Raw genomic sequence first — 16,046 nt, 5'->3', positions numbered from 1 at the left:
TTGCAGACCATCTCATTTACTATCCCAAAATAACTCAAAATATCTCTCCCCCAGTCTGTGTGTCAGCTGCCTCTGAAGATACTTATACTCACCACCCGGGTCTAGGTCAGCCCTCTTCTCCCTGGGTACAGGGGGTAGTTACATGGGCAGGTCCCCTTACACATGTAGGTTTAGTAACAGGAAAGTTAGGTGTGGAGCATACACAGACATGGTAGAGCAGTACAATTACAGTCAAATAAAATAAATGAGCTCCATAACTTGTGATTAAATACACATGGTTGTAATTAATCCAGAGGTGTCAAAAGGGGGAAAGGGACACCCCTGAAATTACCCAGGCGTGGGTCTTTACCTTGGGGCCCGTCTATGGCAGTCTTGATGAGACCATTGTTTGATTTTTTTTTTATATCATTTCTTTTATTGGTCTGCTTTAAAATCTACAATAGTATTATAAAGAAGATTTTAGTGTTTTTGGTGATTAAACAGTTACAATAACAATTCATAAACGATTTAGCATTGCTGCTTAACAGCACTGGGGTCATGGAATTGATTCTGCCCTGGACCTATCTGTGTGGAGTTTGGATGTGGTTCCCCTGGCAGGAAGTTAGACTGTAAGCTCCAGTGGGACAGGGACTGATGTGAATGATTGCATACTCTGTACAGTGCTGTGTAATGTGGTGAGGCTAAATAAACTGGCAGAAATAATATTTAACATATTATATCTAATTAACTGCATACTGGTGTCTGTGTGTCAGTATTTAGCTGACCCAGGGAAAGACCCAGAAAGAGGAAGCAATGGTTGGGGGCTTCATGCTCTACAGACTGGTCTGGTCGGACCCTCGTCTTGGAGTCAGCACTCTTGTGGTTTCGGTTCCGCTACAGAAGAAATACAAAACCACTGATCTCATAGAGCGGGAGGAAGAGACATCTTACAGAGATGACATGACTACTGCAGTAGTGTCTGACTGTATGGTCATCGCTCATTGTTTCTGCTGTGTGATGACAGCAGAGAGTGGCCATCACATTCCTCAGCTCTTGTCAACTACTTTCCACCATGACACAGATCACCTGCCCCCCCCCCCCCCCCCCCCCCCCCACACCCACCATTACTTACAGCCAGGTTTCATTGAAATGGAAAATCAGTTGGAAAAATGAGAACAGAACAGTGTGTCCTGGTGAGAGGGAGATTTTGGAAGGTTTGGGATTTTTGTTCTCTATTTATCTACCTCCTCCAGATCCCTCTCTGTCGATACCTTCTGAGACCATCCGGAAATGTTTAAGATGGATTAACGTATTTACACTCAGAAGATGTGTTGTAAACAGGAGGTTCCAGACCAGATACAGTTATAGCAGAAATTAATTAGATGTAATGTTTAAGTCCATGATACTCTATTCATACATTTATACCCCAAGGAGCAGTTCAATTCTCTGCAATGTGCCGCAGAGCGCCTCCAGAACGGTCACATGGGCACTCCATGATGATGCAACAAAGCAGATTTTGCCTCGCACCCCATGTGCCATTGTTTATGGATCCCAGGTGTCAGTGGGTTATTGTAGGGGGACCCAAAGAACAAGATAATTGAATATATTACATTCCTGACAATCATGGAACCCCAAAAGCAGATTCTGGGAGGAACTCCGTCCTCAAAGCTTGCGCACATCAGTTATAAATAAAAATGTTGGGTTACAGAACTTATGCAGGATCTTAGTCCACACAATGGAGGGTCTCTCAGACAGCCCTGGACTGGCTCAGTCATCCACTACAATCCCAGGTTGTCGGTTGTCTGTCCCCTCCCACTTAAAAGGCTAAGATCCCATTAAAATGTAACTCCACTTGTCATTTTTACCCATCATTCCTCTCCTCCCAACTAGCAGAACTATGGGGGGTGGGGTAGGGGGTGCCGGATACACTGCATTGCATAGCGATTACCCCACCAGCGCGTCTTATAGAGGTGCTGACACAGAAACTGATTGGATGAAGCTGCAGCTCTGTGTTTCCCCAGGTTGTTAATACCTGGAGCAGCACGGCTGCAGTGTGGTGAAGGTGAGGTATCCCACACTGGATCCTCAATGCTTCTGATACTTGGGAGGAGGTTGTTGGTGACAAATGTAGTTTTAGGTGGAATTGCCCCTTCATTTCCCTTCTTGGTTATTGGCCCTTCACTGGCTGTGTTCCTATATCTATGTATATACATATTATACATATATAGATACACTGCTACACCCATGTCTACAGAACGTGCACACACACACACAAACACTCCTATACCCATGTATATAGAAGACACACAAATGTGCGTAATATAGTTATATATCTATATAAAGAAATCCATAAGAAGGGGCCTTCACAATAAACGCTCAAAGCCGTGGTGTACAATATGCATTGTAGCATAAAATATAAACAAACTCCCCAAAATCGTCACTCACAGGTCGTCTTAAAAATGCTCAGACTCAGCAGGAACTAGAAGTTATGTTACAGGGTGAGTCACTGCTACACCCACGTCTGTAGAGTAAGTGGGAATTTAGAAGTAAATGTAACTGAATGGCCGGGGGTCAGATCGCCCCCAAAGCTTTAGGGAATTTGGTAAGTTTAATTAAAATTAGCCCTAATTGTGGAGGCTTTTTAACCCTATTTAATCAAATACAAAGACAAATAGCAGTTAATATGTATTTCTATTTTATAGTATAGTGTTAAAAAGCATCTAAAATTAAGGCTCGGTGTCCCCCACCTCTCTCATGTCACGCACAAACGTGGGACACACAGAGAATGAGGATAACACCATAGTTGCCTACTCACAAGCTTCTGGGAGTCCTCCCGGACTCCCGAGAGAGCAGGCAGTCCTCCCGGATCCTGGTTGAAACCATTAATTTAGTGGCAGCGGCGGGGCTTATGGAACGATTCACGCGTCATTGTGGCCCCGTCCCCTACTGTAATTAGCTAAATAAGTGTGATGTAATTTAGGGGGCGGGATCAATGATCAGGTAAGTTAATGTGTCATCATTACTGACTGGGTCATACAAGCGGCAGCCATGTTTCTGGAGCCCACACTACACTGAAGCCTCTGTATAAACCTCAGCCACTGTGGCTGCAGCATTGGAAACAAATTTGATTGTGACAATAGATTACTAAGTGATGAGAACATACCTCCCAATATGTCAGTCCCCGGCAGTAGGGCCAGGGGGCGTGACCAAGTCATGATGGGGTGTAGCCACGCCTCCAGGGGGCTGCAGCGCAGGACAAACGGGACAGAGCTCTAAAATCGGGACTGCCCCGCTGAAATCAGAACCTTTGAGAGGTATGCTGATCTAACATGACCCTGTCAGTGAGAAAGCCCCAGGTTATAAATAGACCTAGCGGCTGTCATATGTACATTATGCGGCTGCGGCTTCTGAATACAGGAACTAGAATACGTCGCCTGACTGGGTTTTTTGTTTTGCCAAAAATGTTCCAGAGGATTATTTGGGGTTTTTCAAGCTGCCAGAAAATAAAAAAAAAATTCATCACAATTGGATTTTTAAAAATATTTTTATGGGCAGCCCCGGTTGGCTAAGCCAAGTGCTGGTTGTAGTAAAATCTTGGGGACCCCACGTCCCCCGAATTCGCTACTACCAGCTGCCGGGTCGGATGTATGTAATGCCGCCATACTTGGCACAAGCAATAAGGCTAGGCCCCAGCTGGAGCAGGAGATACGGCAGAAATCCAGCCCACTCTCCAGTGCGCTGGAGGCTGATTCACTCCCCAAATACGTAGACTGTAATAACTGTCTTTTTTACACCTACACCAGCCAGTTCTGAGCATGTGCAGACTAATTTTGCGAAGGACACACTCAAAAACACGAGATACGTTCCTTAATGAATCAGGCCCTAGATCTATATTTTGGGAGCAGTTCCCATAACTGGGCTTGGGGCAGGGGCATCAAGCTGTGGGTACACAGTACCTTCCTGGCAGATGATTCACAGCCCCATCTGAGCCAGATGGGGAGAAATGACTGCACGGACCACAAGCTTCACACTGCACCCGTGTGCCCACACCTATTGGGCACACATACCATGGCTTTGTGGTGGCACACACAACATGGCCGGATTATAACAAGGTATACTGTGGCTCAATGTTGGTAAAGGAGAATGAATTCATACTGCAGTGCAGGCTGCGTGTCTCCGAGCGAGGTAGTCACTATTACTGCTAGTACACTGCGTACGAGGCTGCCTCAGGAGGGAGGGTGTGATGACGGATCTTAGATGATCGGTTTCTTGCCCACAGATGACTGGAGTGCATTCATTTCAAGTACCAGAGAATTAAAGAAATGAGAGATTTGCAAGGTTGGAATTTGATGGCCCCATATCTGCCTAATTTGTTATTTACTACAGAGGAGCTGGCTCCTGGCCCATTATCTTGTATCCCGTTTCCCCTAACGCTCCAGCCACTGGCCACACATTGCAAAAATTGACTGCAGGAAGAAGCACTGGATGCCACCAGTCACCTGTAATAAGTAGTACATGAAGAGAGACAGTGCAAGTGTCAGTCACCACAGTCCTATTATTATTTTTTATTTATTGAAGGGTCAAAGAGATGCAGAGCACTGGACAATGGGGGAACAGCACACATGAAAACACAGTGACATGCACTAATGAGATGCGTTCTCTGTTCCTGAAAGCTTACACTCTATTAGTGATGCAGGTACAGTGGGGTCTCTGTGACCAGCAGGTGGTCATTCAGTTGGCTACAGTGGATAGATGGGTTTCAGAGAGTAAGGACCTGATTCATCAGTACCCGCATACTGAGCGCAATGTGTGATTGTTCTAAAACGCTGTAAATGAGGTATAAACATGCCCAAATTCAACAAGGAACGGATCTGAAGATGCAAATACAGGTGTAGGTCTGCTCAATTAATGTCACCAGTTAATAATATAGTCGTTAATGGTAAAACATTAATGTCTACGGTACATAAAATATAAAATAAATTTTTATAGTTGCTCCTGATTGTATACACATGTTAATAGCTGTATACACGACTGTCGTCACTAGTAAATGGCACTTAACTAAACCTGTAGCTGGTGCAAGAGATACCGATGAAAAACAAATACGAGAGAGATGCCCAGAGGTTGAATTGGACTCGTGTATGGACTGCATGTGTTTGAGATTGACATGCCCTTATTGTACATTGACTACAGGAAAATGGTACTCACAAAATTGCTGTTTATGTCTCTTTATGAATCAGGCCCTAAATGCGGAAGAGAAGTGCAGGAGGATGAGCCCTTGGATTTTACTGTGAGTAAATCATTGTTCAGTGGTTAGCACTTCTGTCTCACAGCACTGGGGTCATGAGTTCAATTCCTGACCATGATCTTATCTGTGTGGAGTTTGTATGTTCTCCCTGTGTTTCCGTGGGTTTCCTCCGGGTGCTCCAGTTTCCTCCCACACTCCAAAAACATACTGGTAGGTTAATTGACTGCTATCAAATTACCCTTAGTCTCTGTCGGTGTGTGTGTGTTAGAGAATTTAGACTGTAAGCTCCAAAAGGGCAGTGACTGATGTGAGTGAGTTCTCTGTACAGCGCTGCAGAATTAGTGGCGCTATATAAATAAATGGTGATGATGATTGTTTGCTTGAGGCAAGATTTCCTCCAGTGAAGCTCAGCAGTGCAGGAGCCGGTTAGCTTTGTGTGCCACGGTTAATGTTTGGAGTGGTGGTGGAGGCGTGTGGTGTCTGGAGCTGCTGTGTCCAGGAATGAGGCGAGAGTACTGTTCTAGAAATTGGCAGCCAAATCGGAGCAGGAGAGGAAAGTGATGTAAGAGAGAATCGATGATGAGGGAGGTTTGGGAAGGTGGAGTCATGCAGAGCGTAAACGCAGTGATATCACCTGTAACAGCAGCTAATTAGGTGCCAACATTACTGATTGGGGCCCCAAACTATGCACTTTGCAAAGAATAATCCAAATAAAATTGAGGCGATATATTTTTGGCTGTTCTTGTTAATTGTTGTCAGCCTGTGTGCTCGTCATCTGACCACCAAATTAACACACCTCATTTAAGAAGCACATTGCATAAAACGCCTTGGCTTGCTGCTGATGCATCTAGATGATCCATTCAGCACATGTCAATGTGCACACCTATTCTCAGATCAAACCAGAATTGCGCCTAAGTGTGCAGAGAGAAGAGGCGCAGAGCGCAAAAGTGTAAACGTCACATCAACAAATAAAATATTGCTTTTGCCCTTCTCTGCAAAATTATGTGCACCTTCTGCGTACTGCACCAGGTACACCCTGACCATGCCCAAATCCTCCCCATGTGCTAAACAAGGCTCTGCTCCTCTACAAACACCATAATTTTGCTAAAAACAAAACAAAACATGTGCTTTGCGCAAATCAAAGCACACCAAAGAGCGCTGTCCCTTGGTCATAAATGAGACCCCCTGCGTCAGGACTGCAGAACGCACCACTTGTCTGACCTCCTCTAAGCATTGGAGATAAATCTGTGTTATTCTACTTAGTATAATGGTGTAATCGGGACAAGCATTGGGTCTCTAACCTGCCTAGAAGTGGCAGCTTCGACGTGGCATATATAACACCGAGAGGGTTCTTCACTTTCAGCAAATATTTATTTTATCTATGGAAATAATGTGATGAGAGAAGAGACCTTTACAAAGGCGATAGCTGCTGTGTGAATATTACGTGGCTGTGAGCGCTGGGATGGATCACGGGGCTGGAGAGGACTGATTCTTATCCCCCTACAGACAGGCTCTGACACTAATTAGAGTAATACCGGGAAAGGTTAGACAGCTCCCAGGCTTTACCGCTGACTGGAGTCTGGGTGTTATTACACTCTCAGAGGAGAACTTTACTGCAATCAATATAAATTGCAAAGAGAGTGGAGTGGGCTTAAAGAAATCCAACATTTATTGATTGTTACTTTATTCTCGAACACCACCAACCTTGTAAAACCCACTATGCAATACTACACTACTACATCATATTCTGAAGACAGCATCATCCTACTAAATGCCAACCTACCACAGCACCATCCTGCCACATCATTCTATGACCCAGACTAGTTTCACCAGTGGACAGTGCCAACTTGTGGAAGTAACATCTCAGACAGTGCCAGCTTACAGCACTGTCCACCTACCACAGCACCACTCTAGAACAATGCCAGACAATGAGGAGACTATTTCCCATTACTATTGTTTCATTAGTGTATTTATTATACATTTTCTCATTATTATTTGCAGGATTTTGCTTATGGTGCATTTTGGTGTTTTTCTTTCGTCCGTCCCACCAGCTTCACCCATCTCACCATGAACCTGGATCCAAGATGAGAGAATGACTTCACTGGCTGGAATCGTCGCCACCCAGAAATCCCAATGGGTCTCTTTTACTGATGATCTTATATTGCAAGGTACGATGTCAGTGAGAAAATGTTCTATTCTCATCCCTGGTGATATCACCCCTCGATAAAACGCCTTTAATCCTGGGTGGAACCATTGACACATAGGATGATGTTAATGGAAGTGAAGCCCAAGTTAGAACAGAATTGTAATTTAAAATCAATATATATAAACGTTGTGTAATGGAATGCATTGATGTACATCCGATTCTTAGACTTAGCTTGTAGTAAGGAACTTCTAATCCCCCCTTAGCCACGGTCCTCTCGCACATCGCACAACCAGCGACATCTTTACACTAGTTTATTTATGTATTGGTCTGTAAAGGATGTTTTCTGTGGTCATGAAGGTATTTACACATCCTAGGCCTGGGGGGTCGGCTTTATAATGAACCCCTTTATCAAGTCAATGATTTGAAGCAATAATTGTTTCATACAAGCAAACAACCACATTGTCACAAAGGAACACGGCCATTTGGGCATTTGTCTCGGTAATAATATGCCATTTCGCTTCAATGATGAGTAGTTGTCAATTAATACGTTATAAATAATTCTTATATATTGGCACATTGAATCTGGACAATGGATTCTGTATGAAGTATAACGTTGTGCCCATCTTGCAGGTGAGGCTAAGGATGAATCTAGTAGACTTCCTGGAGCGTTTCCAATACATGCGAACGTCCAAGCAAGACAGAGCAGACCTGCAAGGGCCAAGGGTCTGTGCCCCCCTAATGCGGATAAAGTAGGGACAGACCACACGGAGGTGGCACCAAATTCCCTGAAGACGGATACCATCACCTGGGTTCAGTTTGAAGAGACCCCATGTGCAACTCCTCCGGCCACATGTGCAACAGGTAGTGTTACCTTTTGCTGCCATCATCATAGTGTTACTGCAGATACTATCCTAGCCTTTACCTGTTTATGCTGTACCAACACCTCTAATACATGTCCTCTTCTCACACAAGCTCCAGATCACGCCCTCATCATTTACTGTCTTGCATGTTACAGCCTCCTTCTGTATGCCCTGCAAATAACACCCCCCCACCCCGAAATCAACTATGAATGCAGCTGCAAGACTCCACTACATTCCTGTCCTACCTCATGTGATGCCTCGCCACCTTCCCCCCACCTCTGTCAGTCCCTTCATTGGCTTCCCATAAACTTCAGACTAAGATCCAAAGTGCTGAGCACTGCCTACAGGTTCTTTCATAGCTCCTGACCCACATATACTCCTGATCACACCCATAAAAGCTCTGCCTCTATACCACTGACTGTTTTGTTGCCCTGTGGCTAATGCCCTCTACCCCTTTGCATATTATAACATAACATGCAACCCTTGAAATAAAGACACAAGACGTATGTGTTATGAACATAGGCCACCTCTTTTTTTCAAAATTTTGCATAATTTGAAGTCTGGCAAAAAATGCACTGCAATCATACCATCTGCTAGGCCCACTGGTCCTCTCCTCTTTTTTATTGGCTCTTCAGAACGGACAGGCCTAGGCCAGTATGCCCTATTGTTACCCACTCTTGGTGGTTACCCACTCTTGGTGGTTGGCCTTTTAGTGACTGTTGGCACACATCGCCATACTCCGCTCCAAGTCTGGTGTCAGAAGGCCCAACCTGGGCAACTAATCTACCCTCGAGACAGACCTTAATCTTCTAATGTCTTCCCCTCTCATAAACACAACTCTCTATCCCACCCTATCAGACTCTCCTCTATCTTCAGTCTTTAAATGGTCCCTCAAGGATCATTTCTTCAAAGAAGCCTCTCCCTGTGGTCCATAATCTGTTTTACACCAAATCGGTCTTAGCCATACACACCCAGCTACAATTGTTATTCCACTACTTTATGTATCATGTGTTCCTCAAACCTCTTAGGTTGAAAGCTCATGTGGACAAGAACCACCCTTATTGTCTGTTTCCTGTTTGTATCATGATCTTCACAATGTTCACCACTGCATAATTTGTTAGCACTTTATAAATAAAGGATAATAATAAAGAATAATAATTTAATTTACTCACAAGTATACTGCCCTAGCATGAGCTGTCATACAGTTTGTTGCTCTGGATCAGTGGAGGACAAGCAAATAAAAGTAATTAAAGCTATCCATAGATGGGTGAAGTGACTGTACATTGTACTCTATGTAGCTTTACGATAAGATGGAACATGTGGGTGGCTGTTGACTCCCATTGCGGTCCCTTGTACTTTTCCATCTGATGTTCAGGCTTTGGTCCAGAGTATCTTCTGATCCTTTAATGACATTTGTGTGTTTATTTGCTGCACATTGGTATCTGATCTCATTTTCACTCCCGGCCACGTTCCCGGTTTCTGAGAAGCAGCCAGGAAATGATGTGTCTATTAAAGCACCGCGCTAGCATGAGGCACAGAGAGAACTTTCACATAGTGATGGCGTGAGATAAAGATGGCTTTCAGCTAGTTTACCGCACATTATTACATTCTGGAAAATTATGTTGTATTTTAGAAATGCCGAAAAAACAACACAGCTTTAAACTTAGCATAAACATTTCCGGCTTTTCATGTTTCATTGCTCAGATTTGTCTAAGGGAGGAGTAACCTGCACAGATCGGTTGTGTATAATTTATGAAGCGCAGTTGAAGCACACAGCAATTCGCCTTTATGTAGCACCAGTCCTCCCAAGCCATATCGCGTATGATGCCTCCTCCTCTCCTACCCATTTATTACAGCCAATTAAATAAACTTTTCCTTTTTGTTTTAAAATAGATTCTGTTTAACCTTGTTTATGGCTCAAATTAATAACTAGAACAAGGGGACATCGGGACTGTCTGCATTAAGTGTCACTTTTGTAAATAAAACCAATGGCCTGTGCATCGAAAATACATAATCAATCCTCTACAGGTAGGGTGCACCCCCACCAAAATCCTCAACCACTCACACTGCTGGACAGCCTGGGCTGGTTTCCACTATAACTCAGAGACCATAAACGCAGGGTACCACTGATTTAGGTCAGCGGCGACCTGCTGCTATTCTTCCCAGCACCTCTGGGCCGTGGTGGAGGCAGTAATTGACAAGATTGGGCCCCAGGAATGGCAACCATCCCAGTAGTATAATGAACAATGTTTCCTAAGACCCAGCGGAAATCTAGATACATTTGCGCAAATCAAAGCACAAAGTGGGTCCAAGGATCTCTGCTGCAGAGCTGCCATTTTATTCTGGATAAATGTCCTACATATGTTGTAAGCAATATAAAACATATCCTTATATTTACATGTGTGGTCAAAACAAAACTATTTTGTCTTATTAGTCTTCTCTTCAAGAGCATCAGGCGGGAGATCCCCTCTCCGCGGCTGCCCCCCGCTGCCATCGCAGAGCAGAACAGACGCTAATTATGAAGATAGTAGCACAAGCGTTGGACCCTCATACACAGAGCTGTCCAACACCCACACTGAAGATGCTGCCAGCGAAAACACCTCTGGGACGGGTTCTGCAGGTAACGTCACCGCCAGGTCCATGGCTATGAAATATATAATGTCCCACCATTATAGGAACTACATGTGGAAGTCTTCATATACAGTAGCAAACATCTATGTAGTGATAGGCAACATGGGGTACGTGTTAGGGAACTACAAGTCCCAGCATCTACTGGCAATAACTGAAGTACCTACATGTATAGATCATCATTGGTTATTTGTACAGTGCCATAAAACTGCAGTACCAGTCAGTGGGTGCAACAAAACATATATCCAAACAGAACACAAAGGAGAGAGAGAGCCATGTGCATGAGAGTTTATAATCTAGAGGGTCTAAATCAGGCTACTGTAGAACCACAATCCTCAGTTTGTCTCCTCCAACCCCCATACCTGAATGTCGATGCCTCAAATGTGTTGTACATATCATGCTCTATAAATGTGATACATATTATTGCCAGTGATTGGTTAAAGAAAGAAAGGCATGATATTGACATAATAACACAGTTTATTGCAATTCATATGGATCGGAAAACAGCAATTATTCAATTTTTCCAGTAAAACACCTTAAATCTGCTCTGTTAAAGTCATCAAGAACTGGGATTGGGAACCACAGGATATCAATATTCAGTAAAAGATTGCTCAAAGGTTCAAATCTACACTACAACCATACATCATCTACAGCCAATCATACTGTTCCTTTAATTGTCTATTATCACTAGACAGAGAAATGCTGGTTGCTGTGTTAGTAAATAGACCTCAAAGAGAAAAGTGACAGCAGATAGCTGGGATGGCAGCAGCTGGAGAAAAAGCTGCACAGTTAGCACTGTACTCATGAGATAAGAAACCTTAATAATGTGACTGCCAATCACAAGCCCAGGACAGCTCCACGCACTGCGCAGTATCACCGCCCCATGTTAATGTGTTACAAAGTGTCACTAATATCTGCAGCCATACCCAGTGGGTCACTTCTGTCTGTCAATGAGGTGATTCCATTGAGATTGACCATTATTTGTGATCTGATGTTGTTACACTGTGTCAGTGTTATATACAGTAGTCCTATATATATATATATAAAATGTGTCACACTATGATGATTGCAGACAATGAGCTGTATAACAGCTGAGGTTGTGTCTCAGTTTCCCCGTCAGTTTCCCTGTCTGTTCTACACCGCACTGAGAGTGTTTTTGTGGCACAGTGTGTGTCCTGGGGTGGGGGCTGGATGATGGGGGGCCTCCTGTGTATGATGTAGATGGGCTGGACGGGGCTGTGTTACTGAACAGTCACCTGGGTTACAGCAGAGTCCCCACCAATAATGTGTTATTTCAGGACAACAAACAAAGAGCCATCCGGCTGGATCCTGCTGGAAGCCTCCTGCTCTGGGCTCGGTATTTCATCCAGCGACTCACACTGCCAACATACCCAGCCTGGCACTCGTGTATCAGAGGGCCTGGCATACGTGTATCAGAGGGCCTGGCACATGTATATTAGAGGATCTGGGATATGTGTATCAGTATAGTCTAGTGTTGTGTATGTTATTAGTATGGGTGATCCGGGTCACGTGTATTGTGTATGTTATTAGTATGGGTGATCCGGGTCACATGTGTTGTGTATGTTATTAGTATGGGTGATCCGGGTCACGTGGGTTGTGTATGTTATTAGTATGGGTGATCCGGGTTACGTGTTTTGTGTATGGTATTAGTATGGGTGATCCGGGTCACGTGGGTTGTGTATGTTATTAGTATGGGTGATCCGGGTCAAATGTGTTGTGTATGTTATTAGTATGGGTGATCCGGGTCAAATGTGTTGTGTATGTTATTAGTATGGGTGATCCGGGTCACGTGGGTTGTGTATGTTATTAGTATGGGTGATCCGGGTTACGTGTTTTGTGTATGTTATTAGTATGGGTGATCCGGGTCACGTGGGTTGTGTATGTTATTAGTATGGGTGATCCGGGTCACGTGGGTTGTGTATGTTATTAGTATGATTAGTATGGGTGATCCGGGTCACGTGGGTTGTGTATGTTATTAGTATGGGTGATCCGGGTCACGTGTTTTGTGTATGTTATTAGTATGGGTGATCCAGGTCACATGTGTTGTGTATGTTATTAGTATGGGTGATCCAGGTCACATGTGTTGTGTATGTTATTAGTATGGGTGATCCGGGTCACGTGGGTTGTGTATGTTATTAGTATGGGTGATCCGGGTCACGTGGGTTGTGTATGTTATTAGTATGGGTGATCCGGGTCACGTGGGTTGTGTATGTTATTAGTATGGGTGATCCGGGTCACGTGTTTTGTGTATGTTATTAGTATGGGTGATCCAGGTCACATGTGTTGTGTATGTTATTAGTATGGGTGATCCGGGTCACGTGGGTTGTGTATGTTATTAGTATGGGTGATCCGGGTCACGTGTGTTGTGTATGTTATTAGTATGGGTGATCCGGGTCACATGTGTTGTGTATGTTATTAGTATGGGTGAGTGGGGTCACGTGTGTTGTAAATGTAAGTGACAATCCAGCTGTGTCAGACACACAAGCAGCAGGAATGTAATAACAGGTGTGGGGGCGGTGAGGGAGGGAGTGGGGGCAGGAGCTTGTAGTGTTTTCATGTGTGATATGGGTGAGGGGGCTGTTTACCCTGGGGGTGGGGGTGGGAGCTGCATCAATAGTGACTAGTTGCTGCCACTTATAACCAGATACTGGAGCTCAGCAGCTGAGGAGAAGCCATATGGATCCTACCAGGTACATGATCCTGTATTTCCTGATCCATTTATAGGATCCTTATAATGTACCAGTGATGTTTATATCTGTGTAAATAATATCCTTAGTGATGTCATCACTAAGGAAATTTGGGTATTATACAGAATAACACACCGCATACTCCTATAACAAGTGCCCTGTTATAGCTCCAGCCGTGTGCTTCACATGGTCACAGATCTCCAGGCGTGTATTATCCCATATATAAAACATGAATATTATACCATATGCTGTGGTGATAAACACAATAATGACAGCGTCATTGGGCACATGCTGACACTTTGTAATGTGGTTATATGGGATAGTGTGTATGAGCCAGATGGATTTATTGATAATCCCGTATTTCATACACAGGCTGCTGCCTCCATTGTACAAGTAAACACGCTATAATTAGCTCCCACTATTTATCAGAGAATAGTTTCTCTCCATAGTAACCATCATGTGTTGTAGAATCATCGCTCATCCCGACAGCCCGGAATATGCTGTATGACAGTAGTGTGTCCCTAACATGTTGTAGTGTGCATTCCGTGTGTGCCAGTTATCTAGATACTGTGCACCACCAATGCCCCGTGTCATGCTGTGGGCTCAGTATGATGACACAGGCTGATGTTTGGATGTGTCACAGAATTATATCAGTAATAGAATTTTAAGTTGCCCAGTAATTTGGTGTGATACTTTTATTTCAGCTACAGACGTTGGTGTCATAAGTATGTAGAATGGATATCTTTGTGTGGGAAACTTTTAATGGCTGACAAGAGAAATTATACCGCAGGCAGCCAGTATGGAAAATCTGTTTTATAAACTTTTCTAACAATGGGGCGTGGAAATCCTGCAATGTTCCATTTGTTCTTAAGCTGGGTGCACACTACAGGTTTATGTGCTGATCACACAACAAACGACCGTTAGGTTAGATATCACATTAGTGTGTATGCTCCCACTATCATATTTTATTGCACCAAAACACATTGTATTGTTTGATTTGGTTTTATAAACTTCCTAAAAATCACGATCAACGATGGAACGATGTTATGCAAATGTGGCAGTGTGCACGCATTCAGGACCAGCAGTGTAGGCAGATATCTGTACAGTGCACAGAGTCAGCATGTTTTCAGCAGATGGTTATGAGAGATGAAGATCACAGATCCGACGGTAATTCGTGTAGGTGTGTACACAGGAATGGGCATGGTCATCGGGACTTTCAGTCGTCGGTAATATCGTTACAGAAACCATATCAGCAGTAATTTTCTGTAGTGTGTACCCAACTTTATCCATGAAGTCAGTGTTCTACCACATACTTTCTACTGGATAACACGGTACAGCGATAAGGACTTGGAATTAAAGAGATATAAGAGTGACTTTATGTAATTCAGTGTGATGTAGCCCAGTGTAGGAATGCAGTGTGATGTAGCCCAGTGTAGGAATGCAGTGTGATTTACCCAGTGTAGGAATGCAGTGTGATTTACCCAGCGTAGGAATGCAGTGTGATTTACCCAGCGTAGGAATGCAGTGTGATTTGCCCAGTGTAGGGATGCAGTGTGATTTACCCAGTGTAGGGATGCAGTGTGATTTACCCAGTGTAGGGATGCAGTGTGATTTGCCCAGTGTAGGAACGCAGTGTGATTTGCCCAGTGTAGGAATGCAGTGTGATTTGCCCAGTGTAGGAATGCAGTGTGATTTACCCAGCGTAGGAATGCAGTGTGATTTACCCAGCGTAGGAATGCAGTGTGATTTACCCAGCATAGGAATGCAGTGTGATTTACCCAGTGTAGGGATGCAGTGGGATTTGTGCCCAGTGTAGGGATGCAGTTGGATTTACCTCATTTTCAGAACGCAGTGTGATTTGTGCCTAGTGTAGGAATACAGTTTGAATTAGCTCAGTTGCGTCCACTTTAGGAATGAAGTCCTAGGTTAGTAACCTGAATTTCTTTATATACTGCAAAGGAGAATAGTCTTCAGTTCTGCACAACAGGACCTGTATGTTGCCACACATGCTGGAGATCATACATTCAGTCACCAAGAAAGCAGATAACAGATAAGGTCTTTTACACGTTTAAGTACAAGCCTGGGACAAATAATGGCAAATACCTGCGTCTTTCGTAACCTCAACCAATCTGATATTTCCTATTATAAGCCAATGTTAGCAGATCTGCTGCCATGTAACATGGGGTATGAGTCTTCCTTATTGGGTGCAATTTGCAGTTTGACAGTTACCCATTGCCAGTATCGGACTCATCAGCAGCGAGAACCTAGTGATAAAGCCCCCCTCAGCCATGAACTGTTTTTCCTATTTACCGGCAGCCGAGCGCTGTTAGGGAATGGAGGGAGCGCTATGCACATAGAACTTCTCTAAACTGCAGAACTTCGCAACCCCATATTGATATATTAAGCAATATTTAATGGGTTATGGCAGGAGAAATCTCCTGCGTGGAACCCTTTATAGATTATGTGATGGCCATTCACAG

General features: G+C 43.9%; 1 protein-coding gene and 1 long non-coding RNA gene across 5 annotated transcripts in view; one reads left to right on the top strand and one right to left on the bottom strand.

Annotated features, from left to right (window-relative positions):
- Positions 1 to 16,046, bottom strand: part of LOC142109336 (uncharacterized) — a 133,756-nt gene that overhangs the window by 81,075 nt on the left and 36,635 nt on the right. The gene's annotated exons all lie outside the window — the stretch shown is intronic.
- Positions 1 to 16,046, top strand: part of STON2 (stonin 2) — a 52,539-nt gene that overhangs the window by 5,377 nt on the left and 31,116 nt on the right. For both annotated transcript variants that reach the window (XR_012680339.1, XM_075193481.1), the window contains exons 2-4: positions 7,276 to 7,392; positions 8,001 to 8,231; positions 10,665 to 10,850. Coding sequence is in view for 1 of the 2 variants with exons in the window: in XM_075193481.1 (XP_075049582.1) it covers positions 7,317 to 7,392; positions 8,001 to 8,231; positions 10,665 to 10,850 (493 nt within the window). In the remaining variant the exon portion in view is untranslated. The remainder of the gene's footprint in view (positions 1 to 7,275; positions 7,393 to 8,000; positions 8,232 to 10,664; positions 10,851 to 16,046) is intronic.

Source organism: Mixophyes fleayi, chromosome 12, assembly GCF_038048845.1.
Source record: "Mixophyes fleayi isolate aMixFle1 chromosome 12, aMixFle1.hap1, whole genome shotgun sequence".
Classification (NCBI taxonomy): domain Eukaryota; kingdom Metazoa; phylum Chordata; class Amphibia; order Anura; family Limnodynastidae; genus Mixophyes; species Mixophyes fleayi.
The sequence above is the reverse complement of the archived record's forward strand: the minus strand, read 5'-3'. Positions and strand labels throughout refer to the sequence as shown.